General features: G+C 46.2%; 1 protein-coding gene across 1 annotated transcript in view; it reads left to right on the forward strand.

The window, feature by feature from the left end:
- LOC115146454 (MAM domain-containing glycosylphosphatidylinositol anchor protein 2) overlaps positions 1–27,531 on the forward strand; it is a 216,856-nt gene that overhangs the window by 108,997 nt on the left and 80,328 nt on the right. The window contains exons 7-8 of the mRNA XM_029688540.2: positions 887–1,216; positions 3,739–4,032. Coding sequence (XP_029544400.1) covers positions 887–1,216; positions 3,739–4,032 — 624 coding nt within the window. The remainder of the gene's footprint in view (positions 1–886; positions 1,217–3,738; positions 4,033–27,531) is intronic.

The following is a 27,531-nucleotide window of genomic DNA, read 5'->3' on the forward strand; positions in this document are numbered from 1 at the left end:
TTAGCTGTCGATAATAACTTTGTCCTTGGTTTGTTTTGAGCATGTCACCTAACCAGGAAAAACTCCGGGACCTAAACAATGACTTACATCCACTCTTTTTTGGGGGGGGGGGGGGTGTCACTAAAGGGAGACTTGTCTTTGGATCCAACTTCTGACACTAATATTATGCCTAGCTAGCTTTGGTGTGCAATGAATAAGCATTCATTCATTCAGCCATCTTTATTTGAAACTGGATGTTTTTGTGCCCCCAGGTGGCATCCATATTGTTTTCTATATCAATACAGGAAGGTCCCTTGGTTATATATTATATGTTATATTATACAGTATGTTATATTACAGGCAAAGACACCTTTTCCTTCAGTGACTAACATAAAAGGCAGAGTGTAAGTCATTGTTGTATAATATATTATATTAAAGGGGATAAAACAAACAAACTCTGGGCCCCAATTATTAGCATTAGCACTGATGTCACGATCTCTCTCTTTATCTCCCCCTCTCTCTCTGTTCTCTCTCCCCCCTCGCTCTTTCTCTCCCCTCTCTCTCTCTCTCTCTCTCTCTCTCTCTTTCTCTCCCCCTGTCTCTCTCCCCTCTCTCTTTCCCTTTCTGTCCTCTCTCTCCCTCCCTCTCTTTCCCTTTCTGTCCTCTCTCCTTTTCTCTCCTCTCTCTTCCCCTCTCTCTCTCTCCCCTCTCTCTCTTTCTCTCCCCTCTCTCGCTCTCTCTCTCTCTCTCTTTCTCTCCCCCTGTCTCTCCCCTCTCTCTTTCCCTTTCTGTCCTCTCTCTCTCCCTCCCTCTCTTTCCCTTTCTGTCCTTTCTCTCCTCTCTCTTCCCCTCTCTCTCTCCCCCCTTCTCTCTCTCTCTCTCTCTCCCTCTCTCGCTCTCTCTGCAGGGCTAAAGAAGGGGCGGTTCTGGATCACGCCCGACCCGTACCACAACGACGACAACATCCAGATTGGCCGTGAGGTTAAGATTTCATGCCAGGTGGAGGCCACGCCCCCAGAGGAGCTTCTGTTCAGCTGGCTGAAGAACGGACGGCCACTGCGCAGCTCAGAGCGCATGGTCATCACCCACACTGACCCGGAAGTCCAGCCAGGCACCACCAACCTGGACATCATCGACCTCAAGTTCACCGACTTCGGCACCTACACCTGTGTGGCAGTGCTGAAGAACGGCGGCATCCCCGAGATCAGCATCGACGTCAATATCTCTTCGACCACAGGTGAGGAATGGCCTCTACTCCACTGTTGTCCTTCTAGTCTTTGTAATAGCTGTGTGGCACAGTGGACTGAAGTAACCTCTTTAACTACACAGAGCTAGGCAGGCCTTGTCACAAGTCTAAGTAGCATAAAGTAGGTACAGGAAGTCATTACATTTACAGGAAGTCATAGTTTAAAGGTCATAGGTTACAGGGATATGGTTATGAAGGATGAGATGATGGACTCCCCTACCCCTCTTCATATTCAGTACACTACATAACTACAGTACAGTATGTGTACTTTGATAGGAAGGATGGTACAGCAGAAGGATGGAGTTTCCAGTGAAGTCTACTTCATTCTAATGGGAATGTTTTCGGGCCAGATTGTTATTGGGATCGGTCCATTCAACCAGGCCTAAATCAGTCACTAATTGATGTGGATGTGCGGCTAACGTTTGTGGCGCGTTCCTACTTCCAAACCTAATGATTATTTACAGCCTGCTAGTCGAGGGTTATTTTCTCATAATTAGCTCCTTCCTCTGTATGTTGCCTTTAGTTTGTTGGCGTCCGAACTGATACGAAAGATATTTAGGTGTGTTTTTTTCTGATAATACTTTTGTAAAGCTAGTGCGGAACATCAAATGTTTCATGACGGGCTCCATTGGCATGATTATCCTCGTGTGGGAGGGAGGATTGGTAAATTGACAATGAAATGGAAGGGAGAACTTATAAACATGAAGGTGCTGGCCATTAGGATCATTGTGAGTAGCTACAACACATAAATACTGTAGTTGAGTCTATTTGCAGTGGGGAGCCTTTGTAGAACATGCTAATGTGACCAACCTGGAAATGCATACATGCACACACACACACACACACACACACACACACACACACACACACACACACACACACACACACACACACACACACACACACACACACACACACACACACACACACACACACACACACACACTTCCCTCTCTGGCAAAGGTCTCAGCTGATGTGTGTTCTTTTATTCCTTCCTTCCCTCTCTCTCCTTACCTCTCCTTCCCTCCCTCTCTCCTTCCCTTCCTCTCTCTCCTCTCTCTCCTTCCTTCACTCTCTCCCTCTCTCTCTCCTTCCCTCCCGCTCTCCTTCCCTTCCTCTCTCTCCTCTCTCTCCTTCCCTCTCCCTCTCCTTCACTCTCTCCCTCCTCTCTCCTTCCCTCTCCCTCTCCTTCACTCTCTCCCTCCTCTCTCCTTCCCTCTCCCTCTCCTTCACTCTCTCCCTCCTCTCTCCTTCCCTTTTCCTCTCCTTCCCTCTTCCTCTCCTTCTCTCCGTCCCTCCCTTCTCTCTCTCCTTCCCTCTCTCCCTCTCTCTCCTTCCTTCCCTCTCTCTCTCTCTCCTCTCTCTCCTCTCTCTCCGTCCCTCTCTCTCTCCTCCCCCTCTCTCTCCTCTCTCCTTCCCTCTCTCTCTCTTCTTCCCTCTCTCTGTCCTCCCTCTCTCTCTCCTCTCTCTCCTTCCCTCTCTCTCTCCTCCCTCTCTCTCTCCTTCCCTCTCTCTCTCCTCTCTCCTTCCCTCTCTCTCTCTTCTTCCCTCTCTCTCGCTTCTTCCCTCGCTCTCTCCTTCCCTCTCTCTCCTCCCCCCTCTCCTCCTCTCCTTCCCTCTCTCTCTTATTCCCTCTCCCTCTCTCCTTCCTTCTTATCTAGCCGTCTTGAGTGGTTAATCACATTCCCATTTTTAGTCCCTGTGTTTTGCCTTTATTGTCACGGCCTGTATATTATATCCAATGGAGCAGAGTAGCAACCTCCAACATGCATTACTAAAATCCATTTGGGCTAAGAGCAAAGTAAAGCCCGTCCAGAATGATTGGACCGGGTTGGGATGATGGTATATGCCTTTGGCAGAGAACCGCTGTGGTTGAGAGGAGGTGAAAGCTCAGGGGGGATAGCTACCCCTCCAAATGCACCAAATTAATGACCTGGCAATGCCCAGGAGACCTGTCTCTTCGCCTCTCTGCTCCGTGTTCGCTCACTCTACTACATATTTGTAGCTATTTTCTATTCATAGCTTTTTCTTTTTGTGTCGCACCAGACGATACATTCAAACAAGGATGTCACAGTCAAAGCACTGTTTGAGGTGGGGGGGACGGACGGGCGAGGAGGTGGTTCTGAGGATTGGATGGTCAGAATGCACAGCGCTCCCATCCTCCCACAGGGTGGTTGTGATGAAGAAAGTGGAGATCTGACTCCTACTCATTCTGTCTATCAACACCCTGATCTTGGTTAGAGAACTACAGGGTGTGCAGGCTTTGGTTCTTGCCCACCAGATTCAGCTAATCAAGGTCTAGGTGATTAATTGATTAGTTGAATCAGGTGTTAACGCTGGGTTGAAATAAAACCTAGCTCTCCCGTATCAGAGTTTGATAACCACTGCCATAAAGTAAAGTTGCGTAAAGTAACATCACGCTACATATCATATGATAAAGTAACATCCCTGAAAGTAATGTAAAGTTTCTCTCTCCCTTTCTCTCTCCGTTTCTCCCTCCCTTTCTCTCCCAGTTCCCCCGGAATTAACGGTGCCGCGGGACAAATCCCCCTTGGTGGTCCAGGAGGGTGACACAGTGGAACTCCAGTGCTTGGTCTCCGGGAAGCCTAAGCCCATCATCCTCTGGTCGAGGGCCGACAAAGAGGTGCCCATGCCCGACGGCGGCCTTCAGACAGAGAGCTACGACGGTGCATTGCGCATCGTGAATGTGTCCCGCGAGATGACGGGAACCTACCGCTGCGCCACCAGCCAGTACAACGGCTTCAACGTCAAGCCCCGGGAAGCACTGGTGGAGCTCACGGTGCAGTGTGAGTATTCTGGATGTACAGTGTTTTTACAGTACACTTCTGAGAAATGCAATTGGTTTGAACCACGGTTGGTTTACGTTGGTGCCGTGACCCAGATAGGTCTCTGTGAGCCAGATGGAACTCATCGTGCAATGTGAGTAATGGATGGATGTACTGTATTTTTGGACGACCATCCACTCCTGATAAATAGAACTGCTTCAAATTACAGTGGTTACATTGGTGCCGTGACCTGGATATGCCTCTGTAAGGAGGAGGGAGTCAGGAAAGGTGGGTAAACTGTGCAATATTCAAAATGATATATTTCAATTGTGACGTGCAATCTGATCGGCACTCATCAGGAATTGACTATACATACTTTTTAAGGGGTTTAAGTTAGATGTGTGGGGGGGTCACCTATGTTGCTATGGTATTTAATGTTCTTGACATACTGTATAGTAACGTGGCTGTAGATGAAGGACAATCCTAAGATCCAACACGTCCCATCGGTTAATCATTAAAAGTGTCAGAATGACATTTCTCCAGGTGGAAAGGTTCATGTAACATGGAGAGGTTAATGTAAAATGGAGAGGTTAATGTAACATTGAGAGGTTAATGTAACATTGAGAGGTTAATGTAACATGGAGAGGTTAATGTAACATGGAGAGGTTAATGTAACATTGAGAGGTTAATGTAACATGGAGAGGTTAATGTAACATGGAGAGGTTAATGTAACATGGAGAGGTTAATGTAACATGGAGAGGTTAATGTAACATGTTCAAAGAAACGGTTCAACACAACTTTAACTCAGTCACTAAAAATGTTATGGAAAAGGGTTGTGTGTCAGTGTTAATGACCATTAGCGGCCTACACTTTAGAGAAACGAGAGGCGTTTTGTAATCGCGTAATCCATTACGTTTATTAACCTTGTTGAACAGACAGCGGTGTCCATAATCCATTACGTTTATTAACCTTGTTGAACAGACAGTGGTGTCCATAATCCATTACGTTTATTAACCTTGTTGAACAGACAGTGGTGTCCATAATCCATTACGTTTATTAACCTTGTTGAACAGACAGTGGTGTCCATAATCCATTACGTTTATTAACCTTGTTGAACAGACAGTGGTGTCCATAATCCATTACGTTTATTAACCTTGTTGAACAGACAGTGGTGTCCATAATTATTGGCACCCTTGATAAAGATGAGTAATAAACAAATATATGTAGAAATACTGAAATATATTGTAGAATTTTTTTTAAACGTATATTTTATACTGATACAATTTCTCAGAGAAAGAGATTTTGTTTAACAAATCATTTTTGATAAACCTCAAAAAGATTGAGGTCGAAATAATTGGCAACCCTGTTCCCAGCACCCTACCGTTGGAAGGATAACGACCCTGAGCCTTTTTCTAATATGTTTTATCAGATTGGAGAACACATTGGGAGGGACCTTACACCATTATTCCCATACAGATTTTTCCAGATCCTTGATATCATTCAACTGTGCTAATGGACAGCCCTCTTCAATTCAAACCACAGGGTTTTAATGGGATTTAAGTCCGGAGACTGGCCATTGCAAAATGTGGATTTTGTGGTCAATTAACATTTTCTTTGTGGATTTGAAAGTGTGCTTGCTGTTATTGTCTTGCTGGAAGGTCCACTTTGCGGCCAAGTGTCAGCCTCCTGGAAAAGGCAACAAGGTTTTTGTCTAAAATGTCCTGCTACTTGATGAAGTCCCATGATGCCTTTGGCCCCAGGACCAGTGGAAGCAAAACAGCCCCATAACATCAAAAGATGCACCACTATATTCTACAGTTTGTATGAGGTTATTTTCTGAATGTGCTTCCGTTTTTTTTTCAACAAAGAAATACCCAGGGTAATTTGTCTCAAGAGACCCCCTTTTTTGGACAAGTTATGTTTTCAAAACTGTTATGTTTACATTAATTCAGATTTTTCCCAGGGATACACAACATCCTGAAATATATGTGGATATCTTTGTAAGATAGAATACTATTTTTCCCTTGATGTAGTGATGCTGAATGTAAAAAAAAAATTTAAAAAATGGCTCAACTTTAGCCGAAATCCTGGTTGCCTCTGCCAGGAGGCTGAAACTTGGTCACAAGTGGATCTTTTCCAGCAAGACAATAACCCCAAGCAAAATCCACAAAGAAATGGTTTATTGACCACAAAAATCAACGTTTTGCAATGGCCAATCTCCAGACTTGAACCCCATTACAACCCTGTGGTTTGAATTGAATAGAGCAGTCCATAAGCCGAAGAATATCAAGGGTCTGGAAGGATTCTCTATATAATTTTCAGATGTTTTGAGCATACAGTTCAGTATTTTTTTATTATATATTTTCATAGTCTTTTTTGCTCATCTTTATCACAGGTGTCAATAATGATGCATGCAACCCGAGGAAATTAGCTGGTGATATGGAGGAAGACAGCAGGGTAGCCTAGTGGTTAGAGCGTTGGACTAGTAACCGAAAGGTTGCAAGTTCGAATCCCCTGTCGTTCTGCCCCTGAACAGGCAGTTAACCCACTGTTCCTAGGCCGTCATTGAAATTAAGAATTTGTTCTTAACTGACTTGCCTAGTAAAATAAAGGTAAAATAAAATAAAAGACACTGTTAGAGGCCAAAGAGTCTTCAAGTGGCACCCTATTCCCTATGTAGTGCACTACTTTTGACCATAGTAGTGCAATATATAGGGAGTCATTTGGGACACAAACTATGAGAAACATCCATCTAATTAATAGTGTTTGTGCTATACTTAATATTGGAGAGGGAAGATGCCTTGGGCTGGGTTATTGAAATGCAGAGTTGTATCAAAGCACAAGGTGAGACTCAGATGCAGATGGTTGGAGTCTTACAATGTTTAATAATGCAAAAGGGGTTCGCAAGAGAATGGTCGTGGACAGGCAAAAAGGTGAAAACCAGATCAGAGTCCAGGAGGTACAGAGTGGTAGGCAGGCAGAATGGTCAGGCAGGCAGGTACAGAAACAGGCCAGGGTCAAAACCAGGAGGACTAGAAAAAGGAGAATAGCAAAGGGATTACAGGAAAAACACGCTGGTTGACTAAACAAACTGGCACAGAGAGGCAGGAAACACAGGGATAAATACACTGGGGAAAATAAGCGACACCTGGAGGTGGTGGAAACAATCACATAACAGGTGAAACAGATCAGGGCGTGACAAGTTGGTTGTCGCTTGGATTACCGCTTCTTTCAAAGGCCTGTGACCTTATATCTACATTTACATTTAAGTCATTTAGCAGACGCTCTTATCCAGAGCGACTTACAAATTGGTGCGTTCACCTTAAGACATCCAGTGGAACAGCCACTTTACAATAGTGCATCTAAATCTTTTAAGGGGGGTGAGAAGGATTACTTTATCCTATCCTAGGTATTCCTGAAAGAGGTGGGGTTTCAGGTGTCTCCGGAAGGTGGTGATTGACTCCGCTGTCCTGGCGTCGTGAGGGAGTTTGTTCCACCATTGGGGGGCCAGAGCAGCGAACAGTTTTGACTGGGCTGCGCGGGAACTGTACTTCCTCAGTGGTAGGGAGGCGAGCAGGCCAGAGGTGGATGAACACAGTGCCCTTGTTTGGGTGTAGGGCCTGATCAGAGCCTGGAGGTACTGAGGTGCCGTTCCCCTCACAGCTCCGTAGGCAAGCACCATGGTCTTGTAGCGGATGCGAGCTTCAACTGGAAGCCAGTGGAGAGAGCGGAGGAGCGGGGTGACGTGAGAGAACTTGGGAAGGTTGAACACCAGACGGGCTGCGGCGTTCTGGATGAGTTGTAGGGGTTTAATGGCACAGGCAGGGAGCCCAGCCAACAGCGAGTTGCAGTAATCCAGACGGGAGATGACAAGTGCCTGGATTAGGACCTGCGCCGCTTCCTGTGTGAGGCAGGGTCGTACTCTGCGGATGTTGTAGAGCATGAACCTACAAGAACGGGCCACCGCCTTGATGTTAGTTGAGAACGACAGGGTGTTGTCCAGGATCACGCCAAGGTTCTTAGCGCTCTGGGAGGAGGACACAATGGAGTTGTCAACCGTGATGGCGAGATCATGGAACGGGCAGTCCTTCCCCGGGAGGAAGAGCAGCTCCGTCTTGCCGAGGTTCAGCTTGAGGTGGTGATCCGTCATCCACACTGATATGTCTGCCAGACATGCAGAGATGCGATTCGCCACCTGGTCATCAGAAGGGGGAAAGGAGAAGATTAATTGTGTGTCGTCTGCATAGCAATGATAGGAGAGACCATGTGAGGTTATGACAGAGCCAAGTGACTTGGTGTATAGCGAGAATAGGAGAGGGCCTAGAACAGAGCCCTGGGGGACGCCAGTGGTGAGAGCGCGTGGTGAGGAGACAGATTCTCGCCACGCCACCTGGTAGGAGCGACCTGTCAGATAGGACGCAATCCAAGCGTGGGCCGCACCGGAGATGCCCAACTCGGAGAGGGTGGAGAGGAGGATCTGATGGTTCACAGTATCGAAGGCAGCCGATAGGTCTAGAAGGATGAGAGCAGAGGAGAGAGAGTTAGCTTTAGCAGTGCGGAGGGCCTCCGTGATACAGAGAAGAGCAGTCTCAGTTGAATGACTAGTCTTGAAACCTGACTGATTTGGATCAAGAAGGTCATTCTGAGAGAGATAGCGGGAGAGCTGGCCAAGGACGGCACGTTCAAGAGTTTTGGAGAGAAAAGAAAGAAGGGATACTGGTCTGTAGTTGTTGACATCGGAGGGATCGAGTGTAGGTTTTTTCAGAAGGGGTGCAACTCTCGCTCTCTTGAAGACAGAAGGGACGTAGCCAGCGGTCAGGGATGAGTTGATGAGCGAGGTGAGGTAAGGGAGAAGGTCTCCGGAAATGGTCTGGAGAAGAGAGGAGGGAATAGGGTCAAGCGGGCAGGTTGTTGGGCGGCCGGCCGTCACAAGACGCGATTTTTCATCTGGAGAGAGAGGGGAGAAAGAGGTCAGAGCACAGGGTAGGGCAGTGTGAGCAGAACCAGCGGTGTCGTTTGACTTAGCAAACGAGGATCGGATGTCGTCGACCTTCTTTTCAAAATGGTTGACGAAGTCATCTGCAGAGAGGGAGGAGGGGGGGAGGGGAGGAGGATTCAGGAGGGAGGAGAAGGTGGCAAAGAGCTTCCTAGGGTTAGAGGCAGATGCTTGGACTTTAGAGTGGTAGAAAGTGGCTTTAGCAGCAGAGACAGAAGAGGAAAATGTAGAGAGGAGGGAGTGAAAGGATGCCAGGTCCGCAGGGAGGCGAGTTTTCCTCCATTTCCGCTCGGCTGCCCGGAGCCCTGTTCTGTGAGCTCGCAATGAGTCGTCGAGCCACGGAGCAGGAGGGGAGGACCGAGCCGGCCTGGAGGATAGGGGACATAGAGAATCAAGGGATGCAGAAAGGGAGGAGAGGAGGGTTGAGGAGGCAGAATCAGGAGATAGGTTGGAGAAGGTTTGAGCAGAGGGAAGAGATGATAGGATGGAAGAGGAGAGAGTAGCGGGGGAGAGAGAGCGAAGATTGGGACGGCGCGATACCATCCGAGTAGTGGCAGTGTGGGAAGTGTTGGATGAGAGCAAGAGGGAAAAGGATACAAGGTAGTGGTCGGAGACTTGGAGGGGAGTTGCAGTGAGGTTAGTGGAAGAACAGCATCTAGTAAAGATGAGGTCGAGCGTATTGCCTGCCTTGTGAGTAGAGGGGGAAGGTGAGAGGGTGAGGTCAAAAGAGGAGAGGAGTGGAAAGAAGGAGGCAGAGAGGAATGAGTCAAAGGTAGACGTGGGGAGGTTAAAGTCGCCCAGAACTGTGAGAGGTGAGCCGTCCTCATGAAAGGAGCTTATCAAGGCATCAAGCTCATTGATGAACTCTCCGAGGGAACCTGGAGGGCGATAAATGATAAGGATGTTAAGCTTGAAAGGGCTGGTAACTGTGACAGCATGGAATTCAAAGGAGGCGATAGACAGATGGGTAAGGGGAGAAAGAGAGAATGACCACTTGGGAGAGATGAGGATCCCGGTGCCACCACCCCGCTGACCAGAAGCTCTCGGGGTGTGCGAGAACACGTGGGCGGACGAAGAGAGAGCAGTAGGAGTAGCAGTGTTATCTGTGGTGATCCATGTTTCCGTCAGTGCCAAGAAGTCGAGGGACTGGAGGGAGGCATAGGCTGAGATGAACTCTGCCTTGTTGGCCGAAGATCGGCAGTTCTAGAGGCTACCGGAGACCTGGAACTCCACGTGGGTCGTGCGCGCTGGGACCACCAGATTAGAGTGGCCGCGGCCACGCGGTGTGGAGTGTTTGTATGGTCTGTGCAGAGAGGAGAGAACAGGGATAGACAGACACATAGTTGACAGGCTACAGAAGAGGCTACGCTAATGCAAAGGAGATTGGAATGACAAATGGACTACACGTCTCGAATGTTCAGAAAGTTAAGCTTACGTAGCAGGAATCTTATTGACTAAAATAATTAAAATGATACAGTACTGCTGAAGTAGGCTAGCTGGCAGTGGCTGCGTTGTTGTTGTTCTATCTCTCTATAGTGCTGTTTCTTGTATTATGGTCTCTTGTTTCTTTAGAGGTTTCACTTTGTTGTCCTTTTTCTTTTCCTTTTTCTTCTGTCCTTATTTTGTCTTCCTTTCTTCTGTTAACTAGATATTTTTTGTTGTTATTCTTTGTAAGCTAGCTAGCTTCTTCCAGGAAGAATCTCTGACCTGATATACAGTACCAGTCATATTTACACACTTACTCATTCAAGGGTTTTTATTTTGTCACGAACCGGCTCGAAGTTCGTAACAAAAAGGGAGACAATGTGGAGATAAGGAAAAACAAAATATATTTATAAACCAAAGTAAACTAAATACAATTACCGTAACAGGGATGAGTGTAGTCAGTAATCGGTAGTGTAAGGGAGTGGTTGCATGCATAAATGTGATGATGAGGTGTGTTGAAAGGTGCCAACGCAAATAAACAAAACAACCTAAATCTATCATTGTGTCTGCATGGAGAGAGTCTCAATGAATGGGGAAGAGGTGCATTTATCCTGGGACACATCCGAGCCCAGGTGTTTGCCATTTCGCTGACGACCCTCCCGGCTCCGCCCACCGCTAGACAAATTGTGTTTAATATGGAGCTGTTGAAGGACCTGACCAAACAGATTAGAGGTCAAATTAGATCCTTGATCACTCTGAATGACCTTAGGGATTCCAAACAGTGAGATAAACCAAGTCAAAGCTTTTAGCACAGACTTAGTCGTGATAGACCGGAGAGGATAGGCAGCAGGAAACCTAGTGGTCTGACACATCACAGTGAACAAGTAACTACTACCCTTTCTAGAACGGGTCAAAGGACCCACACAGTCAATAATCAGATACTCAAAAAGGTTAGCTGAGTACAGGAACAAGAAACAGTGGTACCGGCTTAATAGTTTGATTAGGTTTACCAGTTAATTGACAGGTGTGACAAGTTTTGATGAACTCAGAAACATCCCTCTTTAACCGAGGCCAAAAGAAATGTCTTAATATGTGATTGTAGGTTTTCCTCACACCCATATGTCCAGCAATGTCATTGTGGGAAGTTGTCAACACCAACTCACGAAGCTTAACCTCACTATGGTATGGGGGACTATTGTCACCTACGGATGAAAAGCGTGTCAAAAGTAAACTGCCTTTTACTCAGGTCCAGTAGCTAGGATATGCATATAATTGGTTGATTTGGATAGAAACTGCTCTAAAGTTTCCAAAACTGTTCAAATAATGTCTGTGAGTATAACAGAACTGATATGGCAGGCGAAAACCTGAGTACAATCCATCCAGGAAGTGGGACATTTTTGATGTGGGTGCTTTTCTCTTGCCTGCCTATACAGTATGTCAATGGTTAGGACCTAGATTGCCGTTTCTATGGCTTCCACTAGATGTCAACAGTCTTTAGAAATTGTTTCAGGCTTGTGTTCTGAAAAATGAGGGAGTAAGACCACTGAGTCAGTGGATAGTGGGAAGTCCCCAGAGCTGTTTGCTGCGCACTGTTTGCGCGCCTTTCTTGTTTTTCTTTTATATTGACAAAGCTATTGTCCGGTTGAAATATTATCGATTATTATGACTAAAAACAACCTGAGGATTGATTTTAAACATAATTTTACATGTTTCTACGAATTTTACGTTGACCTGTTGTGACTGCCTTTGAGCCATTGGATTACTGAACAAAATGCGCCAACAAACGGAGGTATTTGGATATAAAGAGGGACTTTATCGAACAAATTGAACATTTATTGTGTAACTGGGAGTCTTGTGAGTGCAACCATACGAAGATCATCAAAGGTAAGTGATTAATTTTGTTGCTATTTGTGACTTTTATGACTAATCTACTTGGCTGGTAACTGTATGTAATGTTTTGTGTGCTGGGCGCTGTCCTCAGATAATCGCATGGTATGCTTTCGCCGTAAAGCCATTTTGAAATCTGACACCGCGGTTGGATTAACAAGAAGTTAATCTTTAAGCCGATTGCTAACACTTGTATGTTTTCTGAATTTTTATTATGAGTATTTCTGTTTTTGAATTTGGCGCTCTGCAATTTCACTGTATGTTGGCCAGGTGGGACGGTAGCGTCCCACACCCCCTAGAGAGGTTAACTGGTACAATAACCTGACTAATCTCCTCCCCCAGAAAACATCTACCATGAGACACCCACTTTCTCATCAGGTTTTAGCACGCTCCAAATCTTGTTTAAATTCCAATTCCTTTTCATACTTTACACAATCATGCTCTAGCTTCTCACGATCATGCTCTAGCTTCTCATGATTAAAAATGAAAATACATTTTTACTTGTCACATACACATGGTTAGCAGATGTTAATGCGAGTGTAGTGAAATGTTTGTGCTTCTAGTTCCAACCTTGCAGTAATATCTAACAATTTCACAACAACACACAAGTGTAAAGGAATGAATAAGAATATGTACATAAAAATATATGGATGAGCGATGCCGAACGGCATAGGCAAGATGCAGTAGATGGTATAGAGTACAGTATATACATATGAGATGAGTAATGTAGGGTATGTAAACATTATATAAAGAGGCATTGTTTAAAGTGGCTAGTGATACATTTATTACATCCAATTTTTAATTATTAAAGTGGCTAGAGATGAGTCAGTATGTTGGCAGCAGCCACTCAATGTTAATGATGGCTGTTTAACAGTCTGATGGCCTTGAGATAGAAGCTGTTTTTCAGTCTCTCGGTCCCAGCTTTGATGCACCTGTACTGACCCTGCCTTCTGGATGATAGCGGGGTGAACAGGCAGTGGCTCGGGTGGTTGTTGTCCTTGATGATCTTTTTAGTCTTCCTGTGACATCGGGTGCTGTAGGTGTCAGGAAGGGCAGGTAGTTTGCCCCCGGTAATGCTTTGTGCAGACCCCACCACCCTCTGGAGAGCCTTACGGTTGTGGGCGGAGCAGTTGCCGTACCAGGCGGGGATACAGCCCGACAGGATGCTCTCGATTGTGCATCTGTAGAAGTTTGTGAGTGTTTTTGGTGACATGCCGAATTTCTTCAGCCTCCTGAGGTTGAAGAGGCGCTGCTGCGCTTTCTTCACCACGCTGTCTGTGTGGGTGGACCATTTCAGTTTGTCCGTGATGAGTATGCCGAGGAACTTAAAACTTTCCACCTGTCCCGTCGATGTCCCGTCGATGTGGATAGGGGGCTGCTCCCTCTGCTGTTTCCTGAAGTCCACTATCATCTCATTTGTTTTGTTGACATGTGAGTGTGAGGTTATTTTCCTAACATCACACTCCGAGGGCCCTCACCTCCTTCCTGTAGGCCGTCTCGTCGTTGTTGGTAATCAAGCCGACCACTGTAGTGTCGTCTGCAAACTTGATGATTGAGTTGGAGGCGTGCATGGCCATGCAGTCATAGGTGAACAGGGAGTACAGGAGAGGGCTGAGAACATACCCTTGTGGGGCCCCAGTGTTGATGATCAGCGGGTGGAGATGTTGTTTCCTGTCCTCACCACCTGGGGGGCGGCCCGTCAGGAAGTCCAGGACCCAGTCGCACGGGGCGGGGTCAAGACCCAGGGTCTCAAGCTTGATGACGAGTTTGGAGGGTACTATGATGTTAAATGCTGAGCTGTAGTCGATGAACAGCATTCTTACATAGGTATTCCTCTTGTCCAGATGGGTTAGGGCAGTGTGCAGTGTGATTGCGATTGTGTTGTCTGTGGACCTATTGGGGTGGTAAGCAAATTGGAGTGGGTCTAGGGTGTCAGGTAGGGTGGAGGTGATATGGCCCTTGACTAGTCTCTCAAAGCACTTCATGATGACGGAAGTGAGTGCTACGGGGCGATAGTCATTTAGCTCAGTTACCTTAGCTTTCTTGGGAACCGGAACAATGGTGGCCCTCTTGAAGCATGTGGGAATAGCAGACTGGGATATTGTCCTCAAAGCGAACTAAGTTATTTAGTTTGTCTGGGAGCAAGACATCGTGGTTTGCGACAGGGCTGGTTTTCTTTTTATAGTCCGTGATTGACTGTAGACCCTGCCACATACCTCTCGTGTCTGAACCGTTGAATTGCGACTCTGCTTTGTCCCTATACTGACACTTTCCTTGTTTGATTGCCTTGTGGAGGGAATAGCTACACTATATTCGGTCATGTTTCCGGTCGCCTTGCCCTGATTAAAAGCGGTCGTTCGCGCTTTCAGTTTTGCGCGAAAGCTGCCATGGGGAAGGTTTTAATAGTCGCTGTGGGTACGACATCACCGATGCCCTTGCTAATAAACTCGCTCACCGGATCAGCGTATTCATCAATGTTATTGTCCGACGCTATGCGGAACATATCCCAGTCCACGTGATTGAAGAAATCTTGAAGCGTGGAATCCGATTGGTCGGACAGACCGAGAGCACGGGCGTTTCCTGTTTTAGTTTCTGTCTATAGGCTGGCAGCAACAAAATGGAGTCGTGGTCAGATTTTCCGAAAAGAGGACAGGGGAGGGCTTTGTATGCGTCGCGGAAGTTAGAATAACAATGATCCAGGGTTTTGCCAGCCTGGTTTTGCGCCTTCGATATGCTGATAAAATGCCCAGCGACATCCCCGAAACCTGAAGGATCTGGAGAAGGTCAGTATGGAGGAGTGGGCCAAAATCCCTGCTGCCGTATGTGCAAACCTGATCAAGAACTACAGGAAACGTATCATCTCTGTAATTGCAAACAAAGGTTTCTGTACCAAATATTAAGTTCTGCTTTTCTGATGTATCAAATACTTATGTCATGCAATAAAATGCAAATTAATTACTTAAAAATCATACAATATGATTTTCTGGATTTTTGTTTTAGATTCCGTCTCTCACAGTCGAAGTGTACCTATGATAAAAATGACAGACCTCTACATGCTTTATAAGTAGGAAAACCTGCAAAATCGGCAGTGTATCAAATACTTGTTCTCCCCACTGTATGTAGTTACATCTCTATGGGTGATACTCTAGTCTACCAGATCCACAATGGCTCCACTCATAGATTGAGTTTCACACTCAAGGGTGTTTGTGAACATCATGATGTGTGTGTGACTCACAGATGTTGTTTGTTGTTGCTAGCCAGTTTAACAGCTCTCCACTCATTATGTAACTCCCATGCAGCCATGTCCTTGAGCACGAGGGCTAAGGTTAATTCACTATAAATACAGCACGCCACTGAATGTGATGTTGCACAGAAGTGTGCCTGCTAGCCGTGGGGTCTGTACATTCTGTAGGGTTGTGCGTACAGCACGAGGATGTACCATGTTCTTTAGTAAGCACCAACATGTACTTGCATTTGTAGACCTATTTTTCTGTTCTCTATTGAAACCTCTTTCCGCTCTCTAATAAAACCCTCTTTCTGCTCTCTAATAAAACCCTCTTTCTGCTCTCTAATAAAACCCTCTTTCTGCTCTCTAATAAACCCCTCTTTCTGCTCTAATTGAACCTCTTTCTGCTCTTTAATAAAACCCTCTTGCTGCTCTTCAATAAAAGCCTCTTTCTGCTCTTTAATAAAAGCCTCTTTCTGCTCTCTAATGAAACCCTCTTACTGCTCTCTAATTAAACCTATATGTGCTCTGTGCTGAAACCCTCTTTCTGCTCTCTAATAAACCCTATTTCTGCTCTCTAATAAGCCCTCTTTCTGCTCTAATAAAACCCTCTTTCTGCTCTAATTGAACCGCTTTCTGCTCTCTAATAAAACCTCTTTCTGCATTAATGAAACCTCTTTCTGCTCTCTAATAAAATCTATTTCTGCTCTCTAATAAAACCTCTTTCTGCTCTAATTGAACCTCTTTCTGGTCTCTAATAAATCCTTATTTCTGCTCTCCAATAATACTTAATTATGCTCTCCATTAAAACCTATGTTTGTGCTCCAATGAAACCTCTTTCTGCTCTCTAATGAAACCTCTTTCTGCTCTCCAATGAAACCTCTTTCTGCTCTCTAATAAAACCTTGTTCTGCTCTCTAATGAAACCTCTTTCTGCTCACTAATGAAACCCTCTTTCTGCGCTCTAATGAAACCTCTTTCTGCTCACTAATGAAACCCTCTTTCTGCTCTAATAAAACCCTCTTTCTGCTCTAATTGAACCGCTTTCTGCTCTCTAATAAAACCTCTTTCTGCATTAATGAAACCTCTTTCTGCTCTCTAATAAAATCTATTTCTGCTCTCTAATAAAACCTCTTTCTGCTCTAATTGAACCTCTTTCTGGTCTCTAATAAATCCTTATTTCTGCTCTCCAATAATACTTAATTATGCTCTCCATTAAAACCTATGTTTGTGCTCCAATGAAACCTCTTTCTGCTCTCTAATGAAACCTCTTTCTGCTCTCCAATGAAACCTCTTTCTGCTCTCTAATAAAACCTTGTTCTGCTCTCTAATGAAACCTCTTTCTGCTCACTAATGAAACCCTCTTTCTGCGCTCTAATGAAACCTCTTTCTGCTCACTAATGAAACCCTCTTTCTGCGCTCTAATGAAACCTCTTTCTGCTCTAATGAAACCACCTTTCTGCGCTCTAATTAAACTTATTTATGCTCTCTTTTGAAACCTCTTTATGCTCTCTAATAAACCTCTTTCTGCTCTCTAATCGAACCTCTTTCTGCTCTCTATTAAAACCTCTCTTCGCTCTAATGAAACCTCTTTCTGCGCTCCAATTAAACCTCTTTCTGTTCTCTAATAAACCCTCTTTCTGCTCTCTAAGGAAACGTCTTTCTGCTCTCTAATTAAACCTCTTTCTGCGCTCTAATAAAACGTCTTTCTGCTCTCTAATAAACATTGTCAGAGAGAATCCTGTTCTTGCCATGTCATGGACATGATAAATGAGGACATTCATATTCAATGATTGAGGGCTTGGTCACGACCGACAGTCCTATGTGGAAACTGAATTTTCTTTATCAATCGATTTAGTCTTTTTAACCTGTTTAGTTTTTTTGCTAAATAGCACCAATAGCACCGGGGCTGTGTGTGGCTCTGGTAGAAGTAGTGCACTATATAGGGAATAGGGTGCCATTGGTGACGAATTCAAATCACATTTTATTTGTCACATGTTTAGCAGCTGTTATTGCGGGTGTAGTGAAATGCTTGTTTCTAACTCCAACAGTGCAGTAATATATAACAAGTAATATCTAACAATTTCACAACAATACACACAAATCTAAAGTAAAGGAATCAAATTAAAAATATATAAATATTTCTTTCATGGTTTGCTAGTCTGGGTTTGTTGCCTTTTTATTTATTTTAATATTTTCAATGATGTGTTCAAATGAGTCCCAGCTCTCAAAAAATATAAACTCTCAGAGAACATGTCATTGTCAGGTATGCGTAAATGATTGTAAAGGAGTCAGGTGCAGGAGAGCAAATATGGTGTAGCCAACGGAGCCTTTTATTTTGGCGAACCAAAAACACACGGCAAAGTGAACACGAAATAACAATACGCGTTAACATAACCCAGCGCAACAGACTAACGTGCGCAATACATGAAACAGAATAAACAATACCACACAAAGACATGGGGGAAACAGAGGATTAAATACACAACACATAATGAGGGAAATGAGAACCAGGTGTGTGGAAAAACAAGACAAAACAAATGGAAAATGAAAAATGGAACGGCGATGGCTCGAAGACCAGCGACGTCGACCGCCGAGCACCCCCCGAACAAATCCACAGCCAATCATTTCTTTACTTGGCGGCAAAGAAAGTCTAAATTATTAAATTAATTACTATTATTAATTATTTCATACCTGTACAGCTGTTCAAAACAACAATTAAATGTAGCTGAAGTTATGACGGATTCAATTGTAAAACGTAATATGGTGTTACTGTAGTGAGAAACTGTGCGTGACAGATATCTATAAGCCAAATGTTTGTGTCCAACTCAGCCTCTGGTCTGGAGGCAACGATCACATACTTTTTTTCCAGTCTGTCCTGTAGGGTAACGTCTTCAGTCTGTCTCGTAGGGTAACGTCTTCAGTCTGTCCTGTAGGGTAACGTCTTCAGTCTGTCCTGTAGGGTAATGTCTTCAGTCTGGCCTGTAGGGTAATGTCTTCAGCCTGGCCTGTAGGATAATGTATTCAGTCTGGCCTGTAGCGTAACGTCTTCAGCCTGTCCTGTAGGATAACTTCTTCAGCCTGTCCTGTAGGGTAACGTCTTCAGCCTGTCTTGTAGGGTAACGTCTTTAGCCTGTCCTGTAGGGTAACGTCTTCAGTCTGTCCTGTAGGGTAATGTCTTCAGTCTGGCCTGTAGGGTAATGTATTCAGCCTGGCCTGTAGGATAATGTCTTCAGTCTGGCCTGTAGGGTAACGTCTTCAGCCTGTCCTGTAGGATAACGTCTGCAGCCTGTCCTGTAGGGTAATGTCTTCAGTCTGTCCTGTAGGGTAACGTCTTCAGCCTGTCCTGTAGGATAACGTCTTCAGCCTGTCCTGTAGGGTAACGTCTTCAGCCTGTCTTGTAGGGTAACGTCTTTAGCCTGTCCTGTAGGGTAATGTCTTCAGTCTGTCCTGTAGGGTAACGTCTTCAGCCTGTCCTGTAGGATAACGTCTGCAGCCTGTCCTGTAGGGTAATGTCTTCAGTCTGCATTGTAGGGTAACGTCTTCAGCCTGTCCTGTAGGATAACGTCTTCAGCCTGTCCTGTAGGGTAACGTCTTCAGCCTGTCTTGTAGGGTAACGTCTTTAGCCTGTCCTGTAGGGTAATGTCTTCAGTCTGTCCTGTAGGGTAACGTCTTCAGTCTGTCTCGTAGGGTAACGTCTTCAGCCTGTCCTGTAGGGTAACGTCTTCAGCCTGTCTTGTAGGGTAACGTCTTTAGCCTGTCCTGTAGGATAATGTCTTCAGTCTGGCCTGTAGGGTAACGTCTTCAGCCTGTCCTGTAGGATAACGTCTGCAGCCTGTCCTGTAGGGTAATGTCTTCAGTCTGCATTGTAGGGTAACGTCTTCAGCCTGTCCTGTAGGATAACGTCTTCAGCCTGTCCTGTAGGGTAACGTCTTCAGCCTGTCTTGTAGGGTAACGTCTTTAGCCTGTCCTGTAGGGTAATGTCTTCAGTCTGTCCTGTAGGGTAACGTCTTCAGTCTGTCTCGTAGGGTAATGTCTTCAGCCTTTCCTGTAGGGTAATGTCTTCAGACTGTCCTGTAGGGTAACGTCTTCAGTCTGTCCTGTAGGGTAAAGTCTTCAGTCTGTCTCGTAGGGTAATGTCTTCAGTCTGTCCTCTAGGGTAACGCCTTCAGTTTGTCCTGTAGGGTAATGTCTTCAGACTGTCCTGTAGGGTAATGTCTTCAGTCTGCATTGTAGGGTAACGTCTTCAGTCTGTCTCGTAGGGTAATGTCTTCAGTCTGTCCTGTAGGGTGACGTCTTCTGTCTGTCTCGTAGGGTAATGTCTTCAGCCTTTCCTGTAGGGTAATGTCTTCAGTCTGTCCTTTAGGGTAACGTCTTCAGTCTGTCTCGTAGGGTAACGTCTTCAGTCTGTCTCGTAGGGTAACGTCTTCAGTCTGTCTCGTAGGGTAACGTCTTCAGTCTGTCTCGTAGGGTAACGTCTTCAGTCTGTCTCGTAGGGTAACGTCTTCAGTCCGTCCTGTAGGGTAACGTCTTCAGTCTGTCTCGTAGGGTTACGTCTTCAGTCTGTCCTGTAGTGTAATATCTTCCGTCTGTCCCGTGGGGTATCGTCTCCGGCGTGTCCCGTGGGGTATCGTCTCCGGCGTGTCCCGTGGGGTATCGTCTTCGGCGTGTCCCGTGGGGTATCGTCTTCGGCGTGTCCCGTGGGGTAACGTCTTCGGCGTGTCCCGTGGGGTAATGTCTTCGGCGTGTCCCGTGGGGTAACGTCTTCGGCGAGTCCCGTGGGGTATCGTCTTCGGCGTGTCCCGTGGGGTAACGTCTTCGGCGTGTCCCGTGGGGTATCGTCTTCAGCGTGTCCCGTGGGGTAACGTCTTCGGCGTGTCCCGTGGGGTAACGTCTTCAGCGTGTCCCGTGGGGTAACGTCTTCGGCGTGTCCCGTGGGGTATCGTCTTCGGCGTGTCCCGTGGGGTATCTTCTTCGGCGTGTCCCGTGGGGTATCGTCTTCGGCGTGTCCCGTGGGGTATCGTCTTCGGCGTGTCCCGTGGGGTAACGTCTTCGGCGTGTCCCGTGGGGTATCGTCTTCGGCGTGTCCCGTGGGGTAACGTCTTCGGCCTGTCCCGTAGGGTTACATCTTCAGCAGCCAGCTCTAGGCTGTATGTTGTTCCCTCTTCCCTAGAAGAGGCACCGGGGCTGTGTGTGTGTTACATGTGTGCCTGTGTGTCTGCTTGCCTGCCTGCGGGTGTGCGTGCCTGTGTTTAGGAGATGCCTGTTAGTGATGACTCATACAACATCTCTCTATATGTGCATGTCATGTATCCTCCATTTCACAAATCCGTCCTCCTCCTCTTCCTCCTCTTCCTGCAGAGATTGTGATTACAGGGAAGGGAACTAGGGCAGGGAAGAGAGAAGGGTAGCTAGGAAGATAATCCCTGGCACAGGACTCATTACTGGCTGTAGGTCTGGGCACCCGTGTATGCTACTGGATAATGTGGACTTATATCTGTGACAGCTGAGTAGTCTCTTGCAGCAGAGGTAGCAGAGTTTGTGGGGGATTGAGAGGAGAGATGACAGAGGAGAGAGAGAGAGAGAGAGATACACATGAGAGAGGGAGATACGAGGGAGAGATACGAGAGAAAGAAACAGAGCAGAGTGAAAGAGAGAGAGATACGAGAGAGATGCGAGAGAGGGAGAGAGATTTCCCTAGGCTTTAAGCCTCCAGATCAGCATTACTCTGTTATATTGGTAATGAAAATAGCTCTCTCTCTCCCTCTTTTCTATCTCTTTCCATCTCTCTCTCTCTCTCTCTCCCACTTCCGCCCCACGTCACACTCTACCCAAAGTGAAGCCATTAAGACCTGGGGGCCATCTGTTAAGGCAGCCCCTTGTATTTAGCCCTAGCGTAAGTGCATGCATGTTTTTAATAAATTCCTCTGTCGTAACTGTGTAATCTTTATTACCACTCTGTTCTACATGTCAGGGCCACCGGAGACCAGCTAGTACATGTATTTCAGCAAAGTGCTTTGCCTTGCTTGTATGCTTAGGCTAGCGATGAACGGCTGCAACAATAGCACTCAGTTTTAATTGTGTTTTAATATGCATAGAAGCCATTGTGATGGCTGTTCTTGAAGACAAAATAAGACAAAAGACCTGGGCTAACTTTGGATACTTGGAAGAGGATCTCGGGTTGACTCCACTGCAACTTCTCAGAAAGCCCCAGAAGGATTTACATCTCACTTTAAAAGCCTACCCCAGTGAAACTATTGATGTAGAATACTGTGCAGCTCTGATTTGGAGACTTCAATTTAGTTCAATGGCACTGTACAATGTCCATCTGAAATATTTCAGGCTTTAGTTCACCAGAAATACCGGAACGGTATCTAATGATCATTCACTGATATGTACCTGACTGACTATGACTTCACACTGCATCGATGCCACCATAAAGATAACCATTGGTCAGTTTCTATGGAAGACCAGGTGTATTAGGAATCATTCACTGATATGTACCTGACTGACTATGACTTCACACTGCATCTATGCCACCATAAAGATAACCATTGGTCAGTTTCTATGGAAGACCAGGTGTATTAGGAATCATTCACTGATATGTACCTGACGAAAACGGGGACCGGCAAACAATGTAGAGACCACAGCACCGTCACCCAGGTAATCAAAAGCTCTCAGGTAATGTACTTGAACCCGGTTAACTCCCGTCTCACCATAACAGTATGGGTGCTGCAACAGCAGCCAGTCTGTCTCCAGACCTTTTCCCTCCAAGGGTTAATCTACTTCATTGGCCAGGCATGTTTCAGCAAAGTGCTGGATCAACAGCCGGTCTCCCGAGCCGTTGAGTCGGATCACAGAGGGCCTGGTTGGCTTTTGTCGGAGGATCTCAACTTAAATCAGACGTGTGCGCTGGCCAAAGGGGGTTACACTCCGCTGACTGGAAACTTGTCACCTTTTCAATCCACTTTGAGTTTTTCGCGGGCAGGAACAGTAACAGGGAAAGGGAGATGACGTCATTTGCTCTAGAGCACTGTTCTTAGGAACAGCACAGTCATTCAGTGTCTGGTTCTTAAATCACAGACGTGCCACAGACTGGAGAGAAACAGGCTGTTAGCACTGTGATTGTGCTTTGCAGACCCGGGTTTCCAGCGCACAATGACTGTGTTAGCCTGCGAGCCAAAGCCCCGTCATTGCAAAGAAATGTCTTACAATTGTACAGTTGTAAGACATTTATGTTGCAACCTCGGACAACATTTGCTCGGGGAGCCCAATTCCCCCATTCAACAACTGGCGAAATCCCCTCACAATGATCTCAAACTGTATTCCTAATACACAATGAAATTGAACACAGACTAACCCTTGCTAATCAGGAAACATTTGGGTATGTTATGGTGGACTGTCATTACAATTTCGTCACTGGAACCTGGTAAAATGATGTTTGTAGTGTAGCTCTAGTCCTTGAATGGCTCTGAATTCACTGTCAGCATGCAGTCAAGTGCTCTCAAATCAAATCCAGATGTCGACAGTAGATGGGGGTTGTATTCATAACATTGCTAAGTTAGCTAGCTAACATACATTTTGAGAAAACAAGTTATATTAAGTGGCTAGCTAGCGTTAGCAACGTTTGGTGGTCAATGAGACCGAGAGCTATCTAACCATCTGAGCTAGCAAACAATGTAAGAAAGGTATAATTTCAGATTCGAAAAATGCTTAATCAACATATTTCTGAAAATGCTGTTTTTGCCATAGCCCTCACTGGCTTTCATGCGATTTAAACGTGAGCTTGTCCGAGGGGTTGCTCAACGAAAGTTGTTATCCATTGGGGCCGGGTTTAGTGAAGGGTCAATTGAAAGGGAACAGTTTTGAGATTATGGGGAAATTATTAACAACAGTTCATCTGACACAAGACTTACCCTGTCTATTGTCAACATGACTAGCTAAGTTATAAAATACGATATTACAGGGTTAGGCTTTTACAATGCAATTCATGGAAACAGATCATTTTGTTGCACATAGAAATGAGTCATGAGTGCATTAAGGTGTGTTTCTTTGCAATAGACAAACAGGCTCAATCTGTTCAGAACAACCCAGGGTATCTGTCACGTTGGTATAAAGGGATCAGGAGACAGGTGCAGGAATGCGTAATAGTTTTTTTTTATTGACCCAAATTACAGCGCGCCATGTAAAGGCACGGGAACGAAGACCAAACAAACACGTATACAAAACACAGGGTTGAAACCCAAACAAAAGAGGGAGGAGTACCTCGAATAAACACACCGGGACGAAACCCGTAATCATCTGCACCCTACAAGCCAAAACACAGCACAGGTACTCACACGACCAACGGACATTGGAACAATAATCGACGGAGCAATGGAAACCAAAGGGCACATTTATACAATTACAATTAGCCGGAATGGGGACCAGGTGTGCGTAATGACACAGTTCCGGAGCGATCCGTGCCTCCCCCCCCCAGCGGGACGACACCAACCCTGAGGACGATCACAAGAACACAGTGCAGGTCGATCAGGACCTGATGCAGCTGCTGAAGTTGTATCATCGTCAGACGGACCGGTTGTGGCGGCATCGAACGGGCCAGTTGTGGCAGCATCGGACAGACCAGTTGTGGCAGCATCGGACAGACCAGTTGTGGCAGCATCGGACAGACCAGTTGTGGCAGCATCGGACAGACCAGTTGTGGCAGCATCGGACAGACCAGTTGTGGCAGCATCGGACAGACCAGTTGTGGCAGCATCGGACGGGCCAGTTGTGGCGGCATCGGACGGGCCAGTTGTGGCAGCATCGGACAGACCAGTTGTGGCGGCATCGGACGGGCCAGTTGTGGCGGCATCGGACGGGCCAGTTGTGGCGGCATCGGACGGGCCAGTTGTGGCGGCATCGAACAGGCCAGTTGCTGAAGTTGCGACAGAGTCGTTAGACGGCCATTCCCGCTGTCTCCCTTAATGGTTGATTATTCTGTCACGTTGGTATAAAGGTATCAGGAGACAGGAGGCACAAGAATGCGTAATAGGGTTTGTTATTTTCTCAAATTACAGCGTGCCTTGTAAAGGCACGGGGACGAAGACCAAACAAGTATAAAAAAACACAGGGTTGAAACCCAAACAAAAGAGCGAGGAGTACCTCGAATAAACACACCGGGGCGAGACCCGTAACAAATCAAATCAAATGTTATTTGTCACATACACATGGTTAGCAGATGTTAATGCGAGTGTAGCGAAATGCTTGTGCTTCTAGTTCCGACAATGCAGTAATAACCAACAAGTAATCTAACTAACAATTCCAAAACTACTGTCTTATACACACAAGTGTAAGGGGATAAAGAATATGTACATAAAGATATATGAATGAGTGGTGGTACAGAGCGGCATACGCAAGATGCAGTAGATGGTATCGAGTACAGTATATACATATGAGATGAGTATGTAAACAAAGTGGCATAGTTAAAGTGGCTAGTGATACATGTATTACATAAAGATGCAGTAGATGGTATAGAGTACAGTATATACGTATACATATGAGATGAATAATGTAGGGTATGTAAACATTATATTAGGTAGCATTGTTTAAAGTGGCTAGTGATATATTTTACATAATTTCCTATCAATTCCCATTATTAAAGTGGCTGGAGTTGAGTCAGTGTGTTGGCAGCAGCCTCTCAATGTTAGTGGTGGCTGTTTAACAGTCTGATGGCCTTGAGATAGAAGCTGTTTTTCAGTCTCTCGGTCCCAGCTTTGATGCACCTGTACTGACCTCGCCTTCTGGATGATAGCGGGGTGAACAGGCAGTGGCTCGGGTGGTTGTTGTCCTTGATGATCTTTATGGCCTTCCTGTAACATCGGGTGGTGTAGGTGTCCTGGAGGGCAGGTAGTTTGCCCCCGGTGATGCGTTGTGCAGACCTCACTACCCTCTGGAGAGCCTTACGGTTGTGGGCGGAGCAGTTGCCGTACCAGGCGGTGATACAGCCCGCCAGGATGCTCTTGATTGTGCATCTGTAGAAGTTTGTGAGTGCTTTTGGTGACAAGCCAAATTTCTTCAGCCTCCTGAGGTTGAAGAGGCGCTGCTGCACCTTCTTCACGATGCTGTCTGTGTGGGTGGACCAATTCAGTTTGTCTGTGATGTGTATGCCGAGGAACTTAAAACTTGCTACCCTCTCCACTACTGTTCCATCGATGTGGATAGGGGGGTGTTCCCTCTGCTGTTTCCTGAAGTCCACAATCATCTCCTTAGTTTTGTTGACGTTTAGTGTGAGGTTATTTTCCTGACACCACACTCCGAGGGCCCTCACCTCCTCACTGTAGGCCGTCTCGTCGTTGTTGGTAATCAAGCCTACCACTGTTGTGTCGTCCGCAAACTTGATGATTGAGTTGGAGGCGTGCGTGGCCACGCAGTCGTGGGTGAACAGGGAGTACAGGAGAGGGCCCTTGTGGGGCCTCAGTGTTGAGGATCAGTAGGGTGGAGATGTTGTTGCCTACCCTCACCACCTGGGGGCGGCCCGTCAGGAAGTCCAGTACCCAGTTGCACAGGGCGGGGTCGAGACCCAGGGTCTTGATGACGAGCTTGGAGGGTACTATGGTGTTAAATGCCGAGCTGTAGTCGATGAACAGCATTCTCACATAGGTATTCCTCTTGTCCAGATGGGTTAGGGCAGTGTGCAGTGTGGTTGAGATTGCATCGTCTGTGGACCTATTTGGGCGGTAAGCAAATTGGAGTGGGTCTAGGGTGTCAGGTAGGATGGAGGTGATATGGTCCTTGACTAGTCTCTCAAAGCACTTCATGATGACGGAAGTGAGTGCCACGGGGCGGTAGTCGTTTAGCTCAGTTACCTTAGCTTTCTTGGGAACAGGAACAATGGTGGCCCTCTTGAAGCATGTGGGAACAGCAGACTGGGATAGGGATTGATTGAATATGTCCGTAAACACACCAGCCAGCTGGTTTGCGCATGCCCTGAGGGCGCGGCTGGGGATGCCGTCTGGGCCTGCAGCCTTGCGTTTAAATGTTTTACTCACCTCGGCTGCAGTGAAGGAGAGGCTGCATGTTTTGGTTGCAGGCCGTGTCAGTGGCACTGTATTGTCCTCAAAGCGGGCAAAAAAGTTATTTAGTCTGCCTGGGAGCAAGACATCCTGGTCCGTGACGGGGCTGGTTTTCATTTTGTAATCTGTGATTGACTGTAGACCCAGCCACATACCTCTTGTGTCTGAGCCGTTGAATTGAGATTCTACTTTGTCTCTATACTGACGCTTAGCTTGTTTGATTGCCTTGCGGAGGGAATAGCTACACTGTTTGTATTCGGTCATATTTCCGGTCACCTTGCCCTGATTAAAAGCAGTGGTTCGCGCATTCAGTTTCACGCGAATGCTGCCATCAATCCACGGTTTCTGGTTTGGGAATGTTTTAATCGTTGCTATGGGAACGACATCTTCAACGCACGTTCTAATGAACTCGCACACCGAATCAGCGTATTCGTCAATGTTGTTGTCTGACGCAATACGAAACATATCCCAGTCCACGTGATGGAAGCAGTCTTGGAGTGTGGAATCAGATTGGTCGGACCAGCGTTGAACAGACCTCAGCGTGGGAGCTTCTTGTTTTAGTTTCTGTCTGTAGGCAGGGATCAACAAAATGGAGTCGTGGTCAGCTTTTCCGAAAGGAGGGCGGGGCAGGGCCTTATATGCGTCGCGGAAGTTAGAATAGCAGTGATCCAAGGTTTTGCCAGCGCTGGTTGCGCAATCGATATGCTGATACAATTTAGGGAGTCTTGTTTTCAGATTAGCCTTGTTAAAATCCCCAGCTACAATGAATGCAGCCTCAGGATGTATGGATTCCAGTTTGCAAAGAGTCAAATAAAGTTCGTTCAGAGCCATCGATGTGTCTGCTTGGGGGGGAATATATACGGCTGTGATTATAATCGAAGAGAATTCCCTTGGTAGATAATGCGGTCGACATTTGATTGTGAAGAATTCTAA

Source organism: Oncorhynchus nerka, linkage group LG18 (assembly GCF_034236695.1).
Source record: "Oncorhynchus nerka isolate Pitt River linkage group LG18, Oner_Uvic_2.0, whole genome shotgun sequence".
Classification (NCBI taxonomy): Eukaryota; Metazoa; Chordata; class Actinopteri; order Salmoniformes; family Salmonidae; genus Oncorhynchus; species Oncorhynchus nerka.